General features: G+C 42.8%; 2 protein-coding genes across 3 annotated transcripts in view; one reads left to right on the top strand and one right to left on the bottom strand.

The window, feature by feature from the left end:
* Nucleotides 1-4,166, top strand: part of LOC147112385 (galactosylgalactosylxylosylprotein 3-beta-glucuronosyltransferase 2-like) — a 58,842-nt gene extending 54,676 nt beyond the window's left edge. The window contains exons 2-3 of the mRNA XM_085996579.1: nucleotides 2,121-2,269; nucleotides 3,825-4,166. Coding sequence (XP_085852705.1) covers nucleotides 2,121-2,269; nucleotides 3,825-3,911 — 236 coding nt within the window. The 3' untranslated portion in view covers nucleotides 3,912-4,166. The remainder of the gene's footprint in view (nucleotides 1-2,120; nucleotides 2,270-3,824) is intronic.
* Nucleotides 4,167-4,645: 479 nt separating this feature from the next.
* smap1 (small ArfGAP 1) overlaps nucleotides 4,646-16,155 on the bottom strand; it is a 313,504-nt gene continuing 301,994 nt past the window's right edge. For both annotated transcript variants that reach the window (XM_085996578.1, XM_085996577.1), the window contains 2 exons: nucleotides 11,600-11,913; nucleotides 4,646-6,736 (listed from right to left, as the gene is read on the bottom strand). In XM_085996578.1, the coding sequence (XP_085852704.1) occupies nucleotides 6,602-6,736; nucleotides 11,600-11,913 (449 nt within the window). In that variant the 3' untranslated portion in view covers nucleotides 4,646-6,601. The remainder of the gene's footprint in view (nucleotides 6,737-11,599; nucleotides 11,914-16,155) is intronic.

Here is a 16,155-nt window from a genome sequence, read left to right as displayed (position 1 = left end):
AGATGGTGGTGGTTGAAGGTCAATCATCGCAGCCCCAGGACATCACTGCAGGAGTTCCTCAGAGCAGTGTCCTAGGCCCAACCACCTTCAGCTGTTTCATCAATGACCTTCCCTCCAACATAAGGTCAGAAATGGGGATGTTCGCTGATGACTGCAGTGTTCAGCACCATTCACAACAGATAATGAAGCAGTCCATACCACATGCAACAAGACCTGGACAACGTTCAGGCTTGGGCTGATCTGTGGCGCGAATGTTACCAGCCACCTAAGTGCCAGCCAATGACTATCTCCAACAAGTAAGAGTCTAACCACCTCCTCTTGACATTCAACAGCATTACCATCGCCAAATCCCCCTCCATCAACATTCTGGGGGGGGGGGGGGGGGGGGGTCCACCATTGACCAGAAACTTAACTGGACCAGCCAGATAAATACTGTGGCAACAAGAGGTCAGAGGCTAGGTATTCTGTGGCGAGTGTCTCACCTCCTGACTCCCCAAAGCCTTTCCACCATCTACAAGGCACAAGTAAGGAGTGTGATGGAATACTCTCCACTTGCCTGGATTACTGCAGCTCAACACCATCCAGGACAAACCAGCCCGCTTGATTGGCACCCCATCCACCACCGGCGTACCATGGCTGCAGTGTGCACCATCTACAAGATGAACTGCAGCAACTCGCCAAGGCTTCTTCTGCAGCACCTCCCAAACCTGCGACCTCTTCCACCTCGAAGGTCAAAGGCAGTAGGCACATGGGAACACTACCACCTCCAAGTCACACAGCATCTTGACTTACAAGTGTATCACCAATCCTTCATCATCACTGGGTCAAAATCCTGGAACTCCTTACCTAACAGCACTGTGGGAGTACCTTCACCACAAGGACTGCAGCGATTCAAGGCGGCAGTTCACCACCTTCGCAAGGGCAATTAGGAATGGGCAATAACTGGACTTGCCAGCGATGCCCACATCCCATAAACAAATAAAAAAATGTAAGCTACCAAAACAATAGGTTTAACTTATTTTCAAATCTCAAAATTTCTTGGTTATTACCTTAAATAAATGACAAGCAAACCTTATAAATTTTTAATGGTTCATTTATCTCCCAGTATACAAGACGGTGGCTTTTGGAGCTACTGAGACCCAAAGCGGTGCCTTTTATTGGCAGAGCCACTGGCTGTCACTTATCCTGGTTGCAGGCAAACCATGTGGTTTCCTAAAGATTGGACTGTACTGACATTCCCCAGCCACGAGACAAGGTCAGCTTGCTAGCCTGACAAAGTTGCAAATCATGGGGGTGGAGCTTTGGCTTTGGGCACAATCGGGAAATTGCACTGGTTAGGTTAGGCTTCAAGTTTCTGTTAAAATTAATTTGCATAATCACAAACATAACATTTTCTATGAACCAGTGCAATCGGTTTTGTTTTTCTTTCCATAAAAAGTATTCCACAATATATTTAAGCATGATAACCTGATGCAGTTTTATTAATACAGCTGAAAGTGGGGTTATCACCAAAAATAACATTTTTAATAAGGGCGTCCTTACCTGTGAGCAACCGGATTTAAAATGACTGAAAATGATTTCGAAAAACTATACTGAACCATTTAATAGTTTAATTCGTTATTTTAGTAAATTAATTTTTTTTATATAAAAACTTAAAACATGCGTACTCGTGCCTTTGCGCCTAAGAAAATGAGCGCAATTTGAAGAGACTTTCCAAACCAGCGCAATCTCAACAAGGGGGCATGGCCAGTTTTGCGGACAGGGCCTGATCCGAGCATATAGAATCTTGAAGCAGTGCAAAATATCATGGAAAATACGAACATAATCGTTTTTTGGATGCAACTTGGGTTTAAAATTCCCGCTCTTCTGCGCTGGTTTGGCCAATTGCGCTGATATAACTAGTGGAAACAAGCGGAAACTTGACCCCCATGTCTTTTAGACTGCACCTGCAAAAGATTGCTCAAAAGCAGTTGTTTGTTGATCAGCTGCAGTGTAAATGGGGAGAGTTCTGCAAGCATGGGAGGCGAAAGGTATTAATGAACCACTTCTTCAGGGAAGGACTTCTAGAGAATGTGAACACATCACAATATATTTAAGAGACTCATTTTGTTTTCAAATAGGATTTGCTGTGAATCTGAAAGTTATTCTATCAAATCCCAAAGCTGTCTTCAAGCGGGGTGGATCACAGCCAGGAATGCAGGAATCAGACTTTCTGAAACAAATTACAACTGTCCAAGAACTTGAGCCAAAAGCTGCTAACTGCACCAAGGTATGATTCTGCTCATAACATCAGCTCAATACAGTCAACCTCCACTCGCAACCCTTTGCTGACTCCAATAGCAAGATCACCATCGAAGTAGCAGTGTAAAAGGCCCTTGCTGCTGGGGGAATGGGGGAAAAGACACTCACCAAGTGCCTCTAATGAAGAATGCTGTTTGCAGCATGGCTAGACATTTTCCATCAGTAATATTTGCCATTGGGCCACCCTCTTTGATAAAGCTGCAATCAATCCATCAGCCCATCCATACATGTCAGTAAAGTACTTTTGCCATTGTTGACCCGTATGGATATTCTCGAGATAGAGGATGGACCCACCCAGCCACATTGTTTAAAAGTCCCAAACTGCACACATGCAATACTTTTGGGCAGGTGTAGTTGCTTTAAAGTTGCGCTGATGACTTGCAAGTAACTGCCACTGCATGAATCTGTGGCGATAAAGGGGGCAGATTCCACAGCTAGGGAATCAATTAGGACACAGACATGCGAAGAATGGGGGAATAGGCATCAGGGGGAAGTCCAGGATTTGAAGCAGGAGTTACAAGTACTAACCCATGCCAACAAGAAGGGGTATGATTTGGGAGTAGTTCCATAATCTAAAGCTATCTTTAAGCAGAGTAGAGTGAAATAGGTTTTAGATAGATCTATAGTTGGAAAATTATGTTGGATTATGATACAGGATCTGGATGGGCTGAAACCCAAGAAATTTCCCAAAACATATTTACCTAAAACTGGCCTTTCCATTATCTCTAATTGATCTCAAAATGAAGGTATCATCGTGAATTAAGTTGAGTAATATAATTAACCATCACTGAACCGAAAAGATGACAGATTTCTCGAGAAAATCCTGAGGGGGCAACAGCTTTATTGAGGAACAGTATCATCTTCCAACCTTTTAAAATGAGGGTGTGATTATTTGTGTCATTAATGATGCAGGACTCCAAAGTAAAAGGAGCTAGGTCACCCAAAATTACACCAAGATAATGATGGGGGTGGGGGAACACATATTTAGTGCTACAGAAATTTAAATCCTGCATAGATTTATAAATGAACTAGACTTTACAAAACAGATTGGTAGGTCAACATAATTTGCATTCATTGGGATTGTTCTCCTTAGAGCAGAGAAGGGGAGATTTAATAAAGATATTCAAAATTATGAGGGCTTTTGATAGAGTAGGTAGGGAGAAACTGTTTCCATTGGCAACAGGGTCAGTAACCAGAGGACACAAGATTTACGGTAATTGGCAAAAAAGCCGGGGGGGGGGGGGGGGGGGGGAGATTACTTTTTTTTTTACACAGCAAGTTATGATCTGGAATGCACTACCTGAAAGGGTGGTGGAAGCAGATTCAATAATAACTTTCAAAAGAGAATTGCATAAATACTTGGAAAGGAGAAATTTGCAGGGATATGGGGAAAGAGCAGGGGAGTGGGACTAATTGGATAGCTCTACCGAAGAGCCGGCACAGGCACGATAGGCCAAGTGGCCTCCTCCTGTGCTGTATGACTATTTATTCAAAAACTAATTCTTTCCTTTTTTATATTTTAGGTGCTTGTTTGGCACACACGGACCGAGAAGGCAAACCTTGTATTTGAGCCTAAACAAAACCAGGATGTAATTCACATTGAAGTTTAGAAATCACTGTTCTGAGAATATTGAGGGTTATCTGGAGTACAGGGAGCTCAGCATGCACCCTGGAGAAACTGCGCCTGAACAGTATACAAAATGGATCCAAGACAGCAGCAGGAAGAGGAAGCTATTCACTTGGGACATTTTTCAACACAAACAGTTCACAGCAGCATCAATCTCAAAAAAAGTTTACAAAAGTTCCATATGTCTCCATCTGCATGTTTCTTAGCACTACATTCGTTTCAATAAAAGATGTCATAACCAAACAGTTCTTTTGCTTGTGTAGTTGAATCACTTGTACATCTGTATACTTCAATTTATACGCTTTAAAAAAAATGCCTCTTCCATGTGGTGATATAAATCAATTTCTTGAACACGTCAAGCACATGACTTAACACAGAAATTGAACAGCAATACACCAATTGCCACATTCACACTACACAAGTTTAGCACAAAGCTAAAACCACTCACACCAACACTAAATGTGCATAGTGTAAATCAGCTGTTAAGGCCCGAGCAGATTCTGAAACGGAGTGAGACTACCTGCTCCCGGAAGTCTTAACATGCACTGGTGTTAGTTTGGGCCCTGATCCAGATTGCATTTACACTATAACCGTGGCATTAGTGGGATACAAAACTTGCCAGCACTGACACTACAGTTTTATAGTGTGAATGCACCCAAGTGTTCCCAGCCCAGGACAGCAAACAACAAATGAAATAATTCAAAGAGACAAAACATGCACAATAGATAGTGGTTTAATTGGTTTAATACAGGGAAATAACATACTTGATATACTAGGCACCATAAAATGTAAACACAACCGCAGTAATAAACCTGGATGTAGCTCTAGGGAAATTCAAGGTTTTGAGAAGTGCTATGCACAGTTACCCTGTTCATGTTTGGTGCATTTAGTTGGTAACCCTTCACTTTAAGTATCTGTTACTAAGCAGCAGTTAAGGTTTAACAAAGCTATAATATGCAACAGCTTTTAAAAAGCCAGTTATCATTTATATTACAATAGCATGTTTAAACACTGTTATACTACTATTAATACTATTTTAAAACCTGTGACTACAGAACTATAAACTGTTTAAGGTGCGACAACATTGCGTGATGTGCATTAATAATTTGTAATTGGTACTATCATTTTTTTTTTTTTTTTAATATTAAGGAGTAGAAATTCGAATTCTGTGCGTGTCAGCCTTGGATTTTCTGCCTTTCAAAGGAAATGGGCAGCAAATCATGGACTGGTGAGCACAGAATTGGTATTTCTGCCCCCAAGTGTTTTGCTGCTGCATCTCTATCTACTAACTAAAGCTTACCTCCTCAGGGAGGATTTTCAGTTAAGTTATTGTGATGAAAAAGGGCATCTTAAAATAAGGAGTAAAAACACTTTGTAAACATATTCCTTTCGATTGTCTTTTCAAAGACCCATAGACATTCAATCACAATTGGCTCAAATAGTTGAAAACAAACTTAGAACATTAGTCAGATACTTGATATTAATTGAGCTAATGCTGCAATATTTAGTGGCATTGTGCATGAAGTGAATAGTTCATGACTGAGGGCCAAAATAAATTAACGTTAGCCACAACACTGAAAACATGTATAGGCTGCTTACAGTACTATATTTAGAGTCAGCAATTACAAGTTATCGCAGTATTGGAACCTCCTAAACATGTTAATAAACTTTAAATAGATGAGATAATTTCAGCTTTGTTAAACACTGATTTGTAGCAGACACTTAAGGGTATGTGTTACCTATTTAACTGTGTACCTTGCAACAGGTTACCATATCAGATCAGATTTGACAGTTTAAGTTTGCATTACATACTCAATATTAGCACTGCTTTGTCTTTTAGCATTTAAATCAATCTACTGATAACTTTTTTCAAAGGGTGGGGGTGCAGATCACCCAGCTGTGGAAGGGCTTTATGCAGAGAAAGTTTATGACAGGTTAACTTGTGACAAGATAGAGAGACCTCCGGAATAGCCAGCTAAGAATGAGTAATTTGCCAATTGCAGCAAAAAGTTTCAAACCGGAGTTGCAATATATTTATTTTGTTTTCAATTCCTGGGATCTAAACCTAACCAAAAGTTCAAATCATTAACTCTACCATCCAGATTTATTTTTCTTCTAACTTTTGCTTTCTTTTATTTGCTCCACACCATAATATCACAACAAAACAAATGGTTGGAACAAAAATAAAAGATGGTTGATATTCCAGGAACAGCTTTTTAAACACACTTACACTTAGTTATTTAACACACATCGGCTCATACAATTTCTTCTACAGGGTTTAGGTGATTATCATTACAGAGTATGGGGTTTTTGAAGGGAGGAAGCTAAAATGACAATTCATTTCCCTTTTCCCTAGCAGTACAAGTACTAGCTACAAGTCACGTAACAATATCATCACAATTTATTGTAAACTGCTCAGACAGCCTGTGACAGATACATTTTAGAAAAAGAAAACATGTGGGGAGGAAAACTGCTATTCCATAGTTTAACCAGGGAATGACTTCATTAGACTGAATCAACAAAAGACTGCCAGGAATGGTCTAGATCAACTAGGTAATATTAGCAGTCAAACCAGAGCATTTTATTTTTTACATAGGTAAAATAACAAGTCTGTAATGCAATCATGAGATGATGGATAATTCGGGGATGGGGGCCTCAAGCTCTTATTTCCCTTCATTTCCACAGCTGAGTGCTAAGAGTCTGGCCTGCAGGACTGCCTGTCCATCCTCCCATTGTGCCTGCAGGCTGGCTGAAGCCCATCACACCACTGGGGCAACTTAGATTCATCCCCGCCATTTGCTGATTCATCTGTGAATGCAATGAGACAAAAAAAATCATTTACAATCATATACCCAACTAGTGAAATCCCACACAGGTGCTGAGTAAGTGAGTGGACAACCTCCTTGCTAACTTTTTTAATTGTCTTTGAGAGGAGAGAGGAAAAAATGAGACACCCAATGGAGAGAAAAAGGAGAGCATGTGAGAGAGAATGAGTGTGCACACACCCGCAAGAGAGAGACATGCAAAATTGATGGGCAGGAAAAAAAAAACTAGCCCATCAAGCCTGCCCCACACAATGATAGCTGGAGCGCAATGACTAGACAGTTACGTCTTCCCATTCTCTTCCCCCTCACCCCGGCAGCCATGTAATCTCCTGGGAAACTAGTGAGGATGCAACCGAACGAGCGAGGGGGGACAGCAAGGTAACATGCAGGACAGAGGATGCAAGAGCACACACGCAAGTGAAGAAAGGTGCTCTCAAATGAGGAAAGTGCGCACAAGAGAAAGTGTGAATGAGAAAGGGGAGAGCACACATGCACGAGAGAGAGAGAAAAAGGGAGAAGGGAGAGAGTAAAAGAAAGACCAATAGCTGAGGGGAGTAGAAAAGAAAAATATTTAATAATACTGACACTTAAATATTAAGTATAATAATGGCTGGTTCCCAACAAGACACGAGCCGATACTATTTTCAGACAAAATTCGCATGGTTAGATTTAATTCATTTGGAAAGCTTTTTGTTATCTAGTAGTGTGGTTCAATTTTGCTTGGTGAAACATTTTATAATTGTGGAACTAAATGTCAAAAAATATAACCCCATCCTAACTCCTAAGATAGGTTTGCAGAATAAGAAAGGATCAACTTTAAATAAATGCTGTACATCAAACTGTTTTACAACCATTAGGGTTGCAACACCATAGATTTAGACTGCACACATTACTGTCATTTAGACTACTCTTGAGAAGCAAGTTATCAAACTGAAATGCATTTTGAAGAGTATGTTGGTATATTTATCAAACTGAAATGCATTTTGAAGAGTATCTATCTATATATATAAAGCGGCTCTTCTGTCTGTCTGTCCCGATGTCTGTCTGTCTGTCTGTCCCGATGTCTGTCTGTCTGTGTCTGTCCCGATGTCTGTCTGTCCCGATGTCTGTCTGTCTGTCCTCTATACGTTTGAAAGTTACAGAGCGTACCGACGCGCGCGTCGCCTCAAAAGAAAGCTTGCGATTCCGGACCGGTCATAGGCGTATTTACGTTTCGGCCGGACAAAAATCCCACCCGCGGTATCCCAAAAACGTTCAGCGTTCCGCTCATTAGCATCTCATTAGCGACCGTGTGACGTCGAGGTCCACCAATCGGACGGCGGGTTCCTTCCTACAGTTGAGTGTCGAGTGACTCGACGATTGACCAATCCTACGCTTCGGTGACCTGACCGGTCGACCAAGCGTGTGTGGGCGGGCCTTATCCTTCTGAACCGAGGTGAGTGGCCGCCATCTTGATTTTTCACAATTTTTCCCCCCCACACTTTCTGTGTGTTAGGGAACTAAGGTAAATATTTAAATGATGTGTTAGGGAATTAAATAACAATTTAATGGGGGGGGGGGGGGGGGGGGGGGGAGAGCCTCGGGAAATCACGGGGGGGGGGGGGGGGCCTCGGGAAATCGCGGGGGGGGGGGGATGAGCCTCGGGAAATCGCGGGGGGCTCGCGCCGCCTGCACTGACCGCGCATGCGCCGCCCGCCCACCCACAGCGGCCGTCCATCAGCCGCGCAATACGCGGGGGACCTCAGCTCCGGACCTCAGGCGCTAGGCAGGGGGAGGGGCCGGAGAGAGGGACAGAGGAGAGTGGGGGAGCGGGGGAGGGGAGGGCGAGGGAGGGAGACAGGGGAGGGGAGGGAGAGGAGGGGAGGGAGGGATAGGACAGGGAGAGGACATGACAGGGAGAGGGGGGACACACAGGGGCAGGGAGACCAAGCGCCCCAAAATTGCCCTCACAACGCGGGGCTCCCCAGCTAGTGTTGGTATATTTTACCAGAGTGGGCCAATTAGCATCCAATTAAGAATGTACAAAAAATCCCAATTGCCATCTGAAAGTACTCGCTATATACAAGAGGAAAACTTTGATTGCTTTACCACACATCCTTAATTTATATCGAATAAAAATCAATTTTATAATGATACCACTAGAAAGCTATTACTAGGATTGCTCCCAGCAGTCAATAAGAAGGCAATTCACTGCTTTATCATGAACTTGGCAGGAAAAGCAATGTTCATTTTCACACAGACACTGCATATCTATGATTCACTGCTTTATTTAGAAGTAATAGCAATGCCCCAAGCTTTCCATATGTGAGTTAATAGGTTAAAAACGGAAAAAGAGCAGAGAAAAGATTATTTAATTTAGAAAGACCAATAGCTTTTAAAAGCAAGTAAATTTACCACAATATTTCTCTTCAGAAATTAGGGCAATTTATACCGATAACTAAAGTAAGCATTCTTTTAACTTGCTATGATTGGTGTCAGTGCTCCTAGACTATTCAGGTTGGTGATGGAGTGGGGGGCTACGATTGGTGTCACTGCTACTAGGCTATTGGGAGGAGGGTGAACGATGGGGAAGTCAACTAGAGTTATTCTCCCTCACACCCACTCCAAACACTGCAGTGACTCGGGATTGGAACAATGGGTGAAGGTCTCAATAGCCGGCCACTCACTGCCAAATCTCACAGGTTAAGAATGGCTATTTGGATGAGGTATTGGAGGGCTCCTGGTTCCCATGGATGGTGGTGATGAACTGGGCACCAGAATTTGCACCTGACATACATTAATCATGAACTTCAAATTTTTAAACTGGTGCCTAATGAGTCATCTATTTCACAATTGCTTTGCAATTCCATTTAGAATCGTCAAATACGAACCCCTCTGATGAGAGATTAGAGTAGGCAACACGCAAGTAATAGTTACAACAACTTTGGCTGCATATAATTCAAACACATTGTTACTCTAATTGTGGACGGTACTAGAAACACAAAGCGTCACTACGAAAAACAAATTTAAAATATACCAAGCTGCTCCCCAACGCCTCAGTGGAGCAATGCAACATCAAAACCAAAACAGTTTCGATTCCTGCTTGATGTTGAGTTAGCCATCTCACCCTGAGCAGTAGTTAGTGGGCTACAATTGGTCTTAGCCCTCCAGGATGCAGAAGGGAGAAAAGGACAAAAAAATAATCTTCTGATGGTCAGCAATGGGTTCCTGCCAGAAAGTACGCAGATGTGATCAGGTGATGACACTATGGGGGCTTGGCTGTGACATGGTCAATAGCCTGGTGACACACTACTTGGCCACACTACCGAGCCTGTAGATTTTAAACTTGCTTCCTAGGTGTGTGGATCAACTATCCGTTACAGAAACCATCCGATTTTCTTTTTCAATGGAAAAGAAAGTTGGGCTATTTTGACAATGAGCTGGCAATTCGCAAGGCCAGTTTGAGGGCCAGGCACCAAGTTCAACAACTGCCCAACTATGTCGACAGTCACGTGCAAGTTACTGGAGAAACCGTTCTTCAGCACAAGTCAGTGCCTTCGGGAGAGGAGTGGAGTGCAGAGAACACAAGCCAATGTAAGGTTGGGTCTGACAGTCCAAATAAAAAACAGCAAACAAAATGAAAGACATTCATGTAACGGTATCTTTATATACAGTAGCACTTTAGTTTCATTAGTGGGGTTGTGTGTTCACCGGGAGTAGTGCGTGCTTGAGGATCGAGGCAATTTTGGTGTGCCCTGTGGAGTTCAGTAAGCCAGAGACTGGGGCAGGAGGTGGGTCCTGCAAGGATTAACTGACAATCATGCTGGACTATTGTTACTCTCGGCTGGGTTTTAGGTCAGGCAAGTAAACAGGCTTTTTAATGGAAAAAATATACACTGCCTGTTCATACTGCCCTGAACTCATAACACGGTATTAATTGCACTACTAGTCATTCATGAATTCTCCAGTCATTTTCACTTGTGGCAATGTCCAGGACATACAGTATGTACAGATTAATGCTATACAGGTCAGTTCTATACGTTGATGGTTTATAGATGCTAAAATGCTAAACCCACAATGTGTCAAATAGGCTTTAGTTTTTGCAATAGGTGACTAAACATTTTAAATTTTAGACAGCAGAACCAAATTTCTTATTTAACTTGAAAACCTCCTGAGTACTTGTCTCCCTATTTTTGCTTCCAACTGCCACAATTTCTTCCCTTACTGAAGAATGCTAGGAAGGTACAATCACTAATTTCTCTTAATCCCTGGAAATTGAGCACTCTAGTTTTCACTTGATATCCCATTGATAATCCCAAATCCCAACCAGAACCAGGTACATTGTACCCAAGAAGTGAGACACATTTCAATCAATACCAAAAATTGAGATCTGAATTCCCAATATCTATTTTTTTCTTTATATTTGGCTGCAGTTAACATATTATTCATTGAGGTAGTCAGTAACGTTATTTAAAACAAACTACCATGGTAGAATATAGTGTGAGCTTTCGACAATCAAAATTCTGCAGCATCAATGGATTACCAACAAAAAAAGGAACATTTTTAGTTATATCCTTTGTGACAATGATTAATGTCACACCCCAGGCAGCTATCTTCACAGCACCCACTAGTGTAATACTGGCATGTTTTAATTAATACAGAAGCATGGGAAGCACATAACGATCATTCACTTGATTTATTGCAGTGAAGAAACAACACAGCAGACTTCCCGAGACAAGTCCAAATGGTAATTTTTAGTCCACAAAGCAACAATTCAGTGTTACATATTATTGATAATCAATAACCCTGCTGTAAAGGGTTTCTCGCTTTACTCCTCTTTACTAAATCAATACTCGGCTTCACTGACCTGACTGAGGTTCCACTGTGGTTGCTGGCTTTGTTGCACATTGTATGAATTTCCCACCATTCCTCCTTGGGGACCCATCATATTCTCCGGAACTCTGATGACACCAGTTTGTGCATTGCCCATAAATCCATTTGGCATTCCAATGCCAAGCACCATCCCTGCTGGTTGGCCCATCATACCCACCGACTGTCCCATCATATTGCCCATCATGCCAGTGGGCGCAGGCATAGGTGCTCCAAGGCTAGGGAAATTAGGATAGCTGGCCGCAGGGTGCGAAACATACGGCATTGGAGAAGGTGCCATGAACACAGCAGCTGCAAAGAATAAAAGAATGCAGTGATAATATAGTCACATTGGTGCACAACAAAATAGACCACTCTTTTAAAAAAAAAAACAAAAAAAAACAGCAACTAAAGTAGGCTACAAAAGCATAACAAATAAATTACATATGAGAGACTGGGCAAGCTCGATTTACATGCCCTCCAACTCCGGCACACCGTAGCTGCAGTGTGCACTGCAATTAACAAATGTTACTTTGACAGTGCCTACCTCCCATGTGACCTCTACCACCAAGGAGGACAAGAGCAGGAATGTTGTGGGAAGATCATCAGCCTGAAGTTCCCCTGCAAGTCACATACTATTCTAACTTGGACATATATCGCCATTCCTTCAGTGGGTCAGAATCCTGGAAATCCCACAATGACATTAAGTGGGATTCCATCAGCACAAGAACTGTGGTGGGACGAGGAGAAGCCCCATCACCTTCACAGGGCAGCTAGGGATGGGCAATAAATGTGGCCATTCCAGTACTGTCCACATCCTGAAAACATAGCCAGAACTGTATGAAACACTAGTTAGGCCACAGATAGAGTACTGTGTCCAGTTCTGGTCACCACATTACAGGAAAGATGTGATTGCACTAGAGAGGGTAGAGGAGATTTACGAGGATGTTGCCAGGACTGGAGAATTTTAGCTGTAAGGAAAGATTGGATAGAGGCTGGGGTTGTTTTCTTTGGAATAGAGGAGGCTGAGGGGAGACTTGATTGAGGTGTATAAAATTATGAGGGGCCTAGATAGAGTGGATAGGAAGGAACTATTTCCCTTAGCAGAGAGGTCAATAACCAGGGGGCATAGATTTAAAGTAATTAGAAGGATTAGAGGATGGTGGGGATCTGAAACTCACTGCCTGAAAGGGTGGTAGAGGCAGAAACTCCCATCACAATTAAAAAGTACTTGGATATGCAGTCGAGGTGCTGCAAACTGCAAGGCTATGGACCAAGAGCTGGAAAGTGGGATTAGGCTGGATAGCTCTTTTTCGATCGGTGCAGAGATGATGAGCCGAATGGCCTCCTTCTGTGCCGTAAATTTCTATGATTCTATGAAAATAAAAAACATCTATTCTGCACAAGTGGACCAAATTTTAGTGCTCGATTACGCCCTCATAATATGAACAAGGTGAATTACCCAACGCCAGGCAGGGTATTCACCTTTCTTTGAGTCCATATATCAGGATAAAATGAGATATGCAACCAGACAAATCAGAGGAAACTCATTTGCAAATTTAGTCCAGAGTTGTGCAATTATAACGAGCAGCATCAGGGCAAGCCTGTTCTCACCAACAAGAAACAGCTTAGAATAAGGGTCTGCTATAAGAGGTCCATCCCCCGGTAATCGTAGTAGAAAGCAGAATGCTGGAACTTCAGAATTATCATCTGCAAATTACAACTCAGAACACTGATGATTTGGATAAAAGCAACATGAACGATCATACACTTAAGGCTTCAGGCTATAAGAAACAACTTTGAGATGAACTTGGTTGGAAGGTCGTGGGTTCGAGCCCCTGTCCAGAGGCTTGAGGACAAAATCTAGGCCGACACTCCAATACAGCACATAGGGAGTGCTGTACTGTCAGAGGTGCCATCTTTCGGATGAGACGTTAAACCGAGTCCTGTCTGCCCTCTCAGGCTAATGTGAAAGATTTCTCCATTTCGAAGAGCAGGGGAGTTTCTCCCCGGTGTCCTGGACCAATATTTATCCCTCAACCATCAGATTATCTGGCCAGTATCACATTGCTATTTGTGGGATCTTGCTGTGCGCAAATTGGCTGTCACAATCCCTACATTACAACACAGTGAATACACTTCAAAAAAAGTACTTCATTGGCTATAAAGCGCTTTGGGACGCCCTGAGGCAGTGAAAGGCACTATATAAATGCAAGTTCTTTTTTTCCTGTTCTTCCAGGTGGTTGAGGACTGGAAATATGTTGCTATGGTGATTGACCACCTCTTCCTGTGGATTTTCGTTGTCATGTGTGTTTTTGGGACTACTGGGATGTTTCTGCAGCCGCTCTTCCAGAACCTAACACTCAAGAAATTAATCCCACCCAGTCCTCTTCCGGAGCGCCGGAAGTAGGAGCCTCCAATCCTTCCTTATCTCACTTTTGTATAAAAAAAGGCTCTTGCTCCTCCCCCAACAGGGGAAGGAAGGGGGGGGGGGGGGAAGCCAGGGCTCCTGCTCCTGATCGCTATCTTAATAGTGTGCACATCAGCAAGATAGAATCAGGATTGGCTGGGGTACAACCCACAGTTGAATACCCACCAGCACTGGGCTCACTTGAAAAGTGGACACGTGGGAAACGTGTAAGAGGTCAGTTGGCACCCACACGCCAGAGAGAGAGTGCACCACAGGTAAGAAAGACCGGGAAAAAACATCACCCGGATGAGAGTAATGTGATCTTGCATGGGATCTCCAAAGGAGCATTTTGTGACGTTTTAACCGCAAGACATCAGCTACCCACTAATAGCAGATCTCACTCGGAGGCCACATCTGTTGGAAATGGGAAAATGTTGCACTCGTGCAATAAGAGGGGCTACTCTTGGGTTGGGCCTCTGGAACATTAATGAGACAATGTAGAGTAAGCTTTACTCTGTATCTAACCTGTGCTGTACCTGCCCTGGGAGTGTTTGATGCAACAATGTCAGAACAATTGTGTCCTGTGGGGTATCTGGCCATCTCACTCTATACCGGCTCCTGTAACTTCCAGTCCCAATCAGCTATCTATGCAGCTCCTTTTTGAACAAGGTAATTTGACTCAGTCTCAATATTTTGTCGAGACTATTCCATATTCCACTGCAGCGTGTATGTTGGGGAGAAATCTTGGACATTTCTCGTCTTGTCTGAGCTGGTGACTTTTGAACCTTTGTCCCTCAATATGTTGTTCACAGCCCAAATTAAACAGCCTGTTCACATGTGAACCATTCCTTTCAGCATTAAAAAATCGATTCCTGCCACCCCCCCCCTCAGTCTTTCGTCCACTGAAAAAAGTTATACATTCTCAATCACAGAAAAATCAAACAAACAATTCATAGACAGATAGGCCATTCAGCCCCTTGAAGCTGTTCTGCAATTCAATCAGATCATGGCTGATCTATACCTCAATTCCATTTACCCGCCTTTGTTCCATATCCCTCGATACCCATACCTAACAAAAATCTCAGTCTTAAATTTCAAATGACCCCCCCCCACCACCCCACCCAGGATCCACATCCTTTCTTGTGGGGGGCAGGGGGCAGTGTTCCAGATTTCCACTACCCTTGTATGGAAAAAGTGATTCCCAATTTCACTCCTGAACAGCCTAGCTGTAATTTTAAGGTTATGCCTCCTTGTTCTAGATTCCTCCCACCAGAGGAAATAGTTTCTTTCCCGCTACCCTATCAAAGCAAAATACAATTCCTCATGTTAAACACTTCAATGGGCCAAAATGGCCTTCTGTGCTGTATCATTTTATGATCTCTCAACTTCTTCAATTCAAGGGAAAGTGTGAGCAACTTGCCCTCATAATTTAACCCCTTGTATCATTCTGGTGAATCTGCACTGCACCCTCTCCAAGGCCAATATATCCTTGCTGAGGTGCGGGGCCCAGAACTGAACACAATACTCCAGATGGGGTCTGACCAGAGCTTTATATAACTAACATAACTTCCACCCTTTTGTATTCCAGCCCCCTTGAGATAAAGGCCTAAATTCCATTAGCGTTTTGATTACTTTTTGTCCACTAGCATTCAGTGATTTGTGTACATGAACACCCAAACCCCTTTGCTCCTCCACAGCTCTACCCATTAAGAAAATATTCCAATTTGTCTTTCTTGGATCCAAAGTGGATTACCTCACATTCCCTACATTGACCTCCATTTGCCATAGTTTTGCCCACTCACTTAATCTGTCTGCACCCCTTTATAACTTCCTGCTCCCATCAATACAACTTACTGTGCCTCCTAACTTAGTATCATCTGCAAAACTGAATATACAACTCTCTATTCCTTCATCCCAATCATTGATAAATATGCTGAAAAGCTGAGGCTCCAGAACAGATCGCTGGGGAATACCACTGGTCACAGCCCGCTAAAATTATTTTTGATAAATATTGCTACTTCCTCAAAGCACACGGCAGCATCTCAGTATAACTCTGGTCTATATATGTCCTTTGCAAAACTGTCAGTCTGCATAGCTCAACACACTGAACAGTTCTCACTGAACCACCCCCCTCACAAATCGAC

Source organism: Somniosus microcephalus, chromosome 9, assembly GCF_052327205.1.
Source record: "Somniosus microcephalus isolate GS21.2 chromosome 9, FLI_Smic_1.0, whole genome shotgun sequence".
Taxonomy (NCBI): domain Eukaryota; kingdom Metazoa; phylum Chordata; class Chondrichthyes; order Squaliformes; family Somniosidae; genus Somniosus; species Somniosus microcephalus.
Note: the sequence above shows the minus strand (reverse complement) of the source record. Positions and strands in the feature narration are given on the sequence as shown.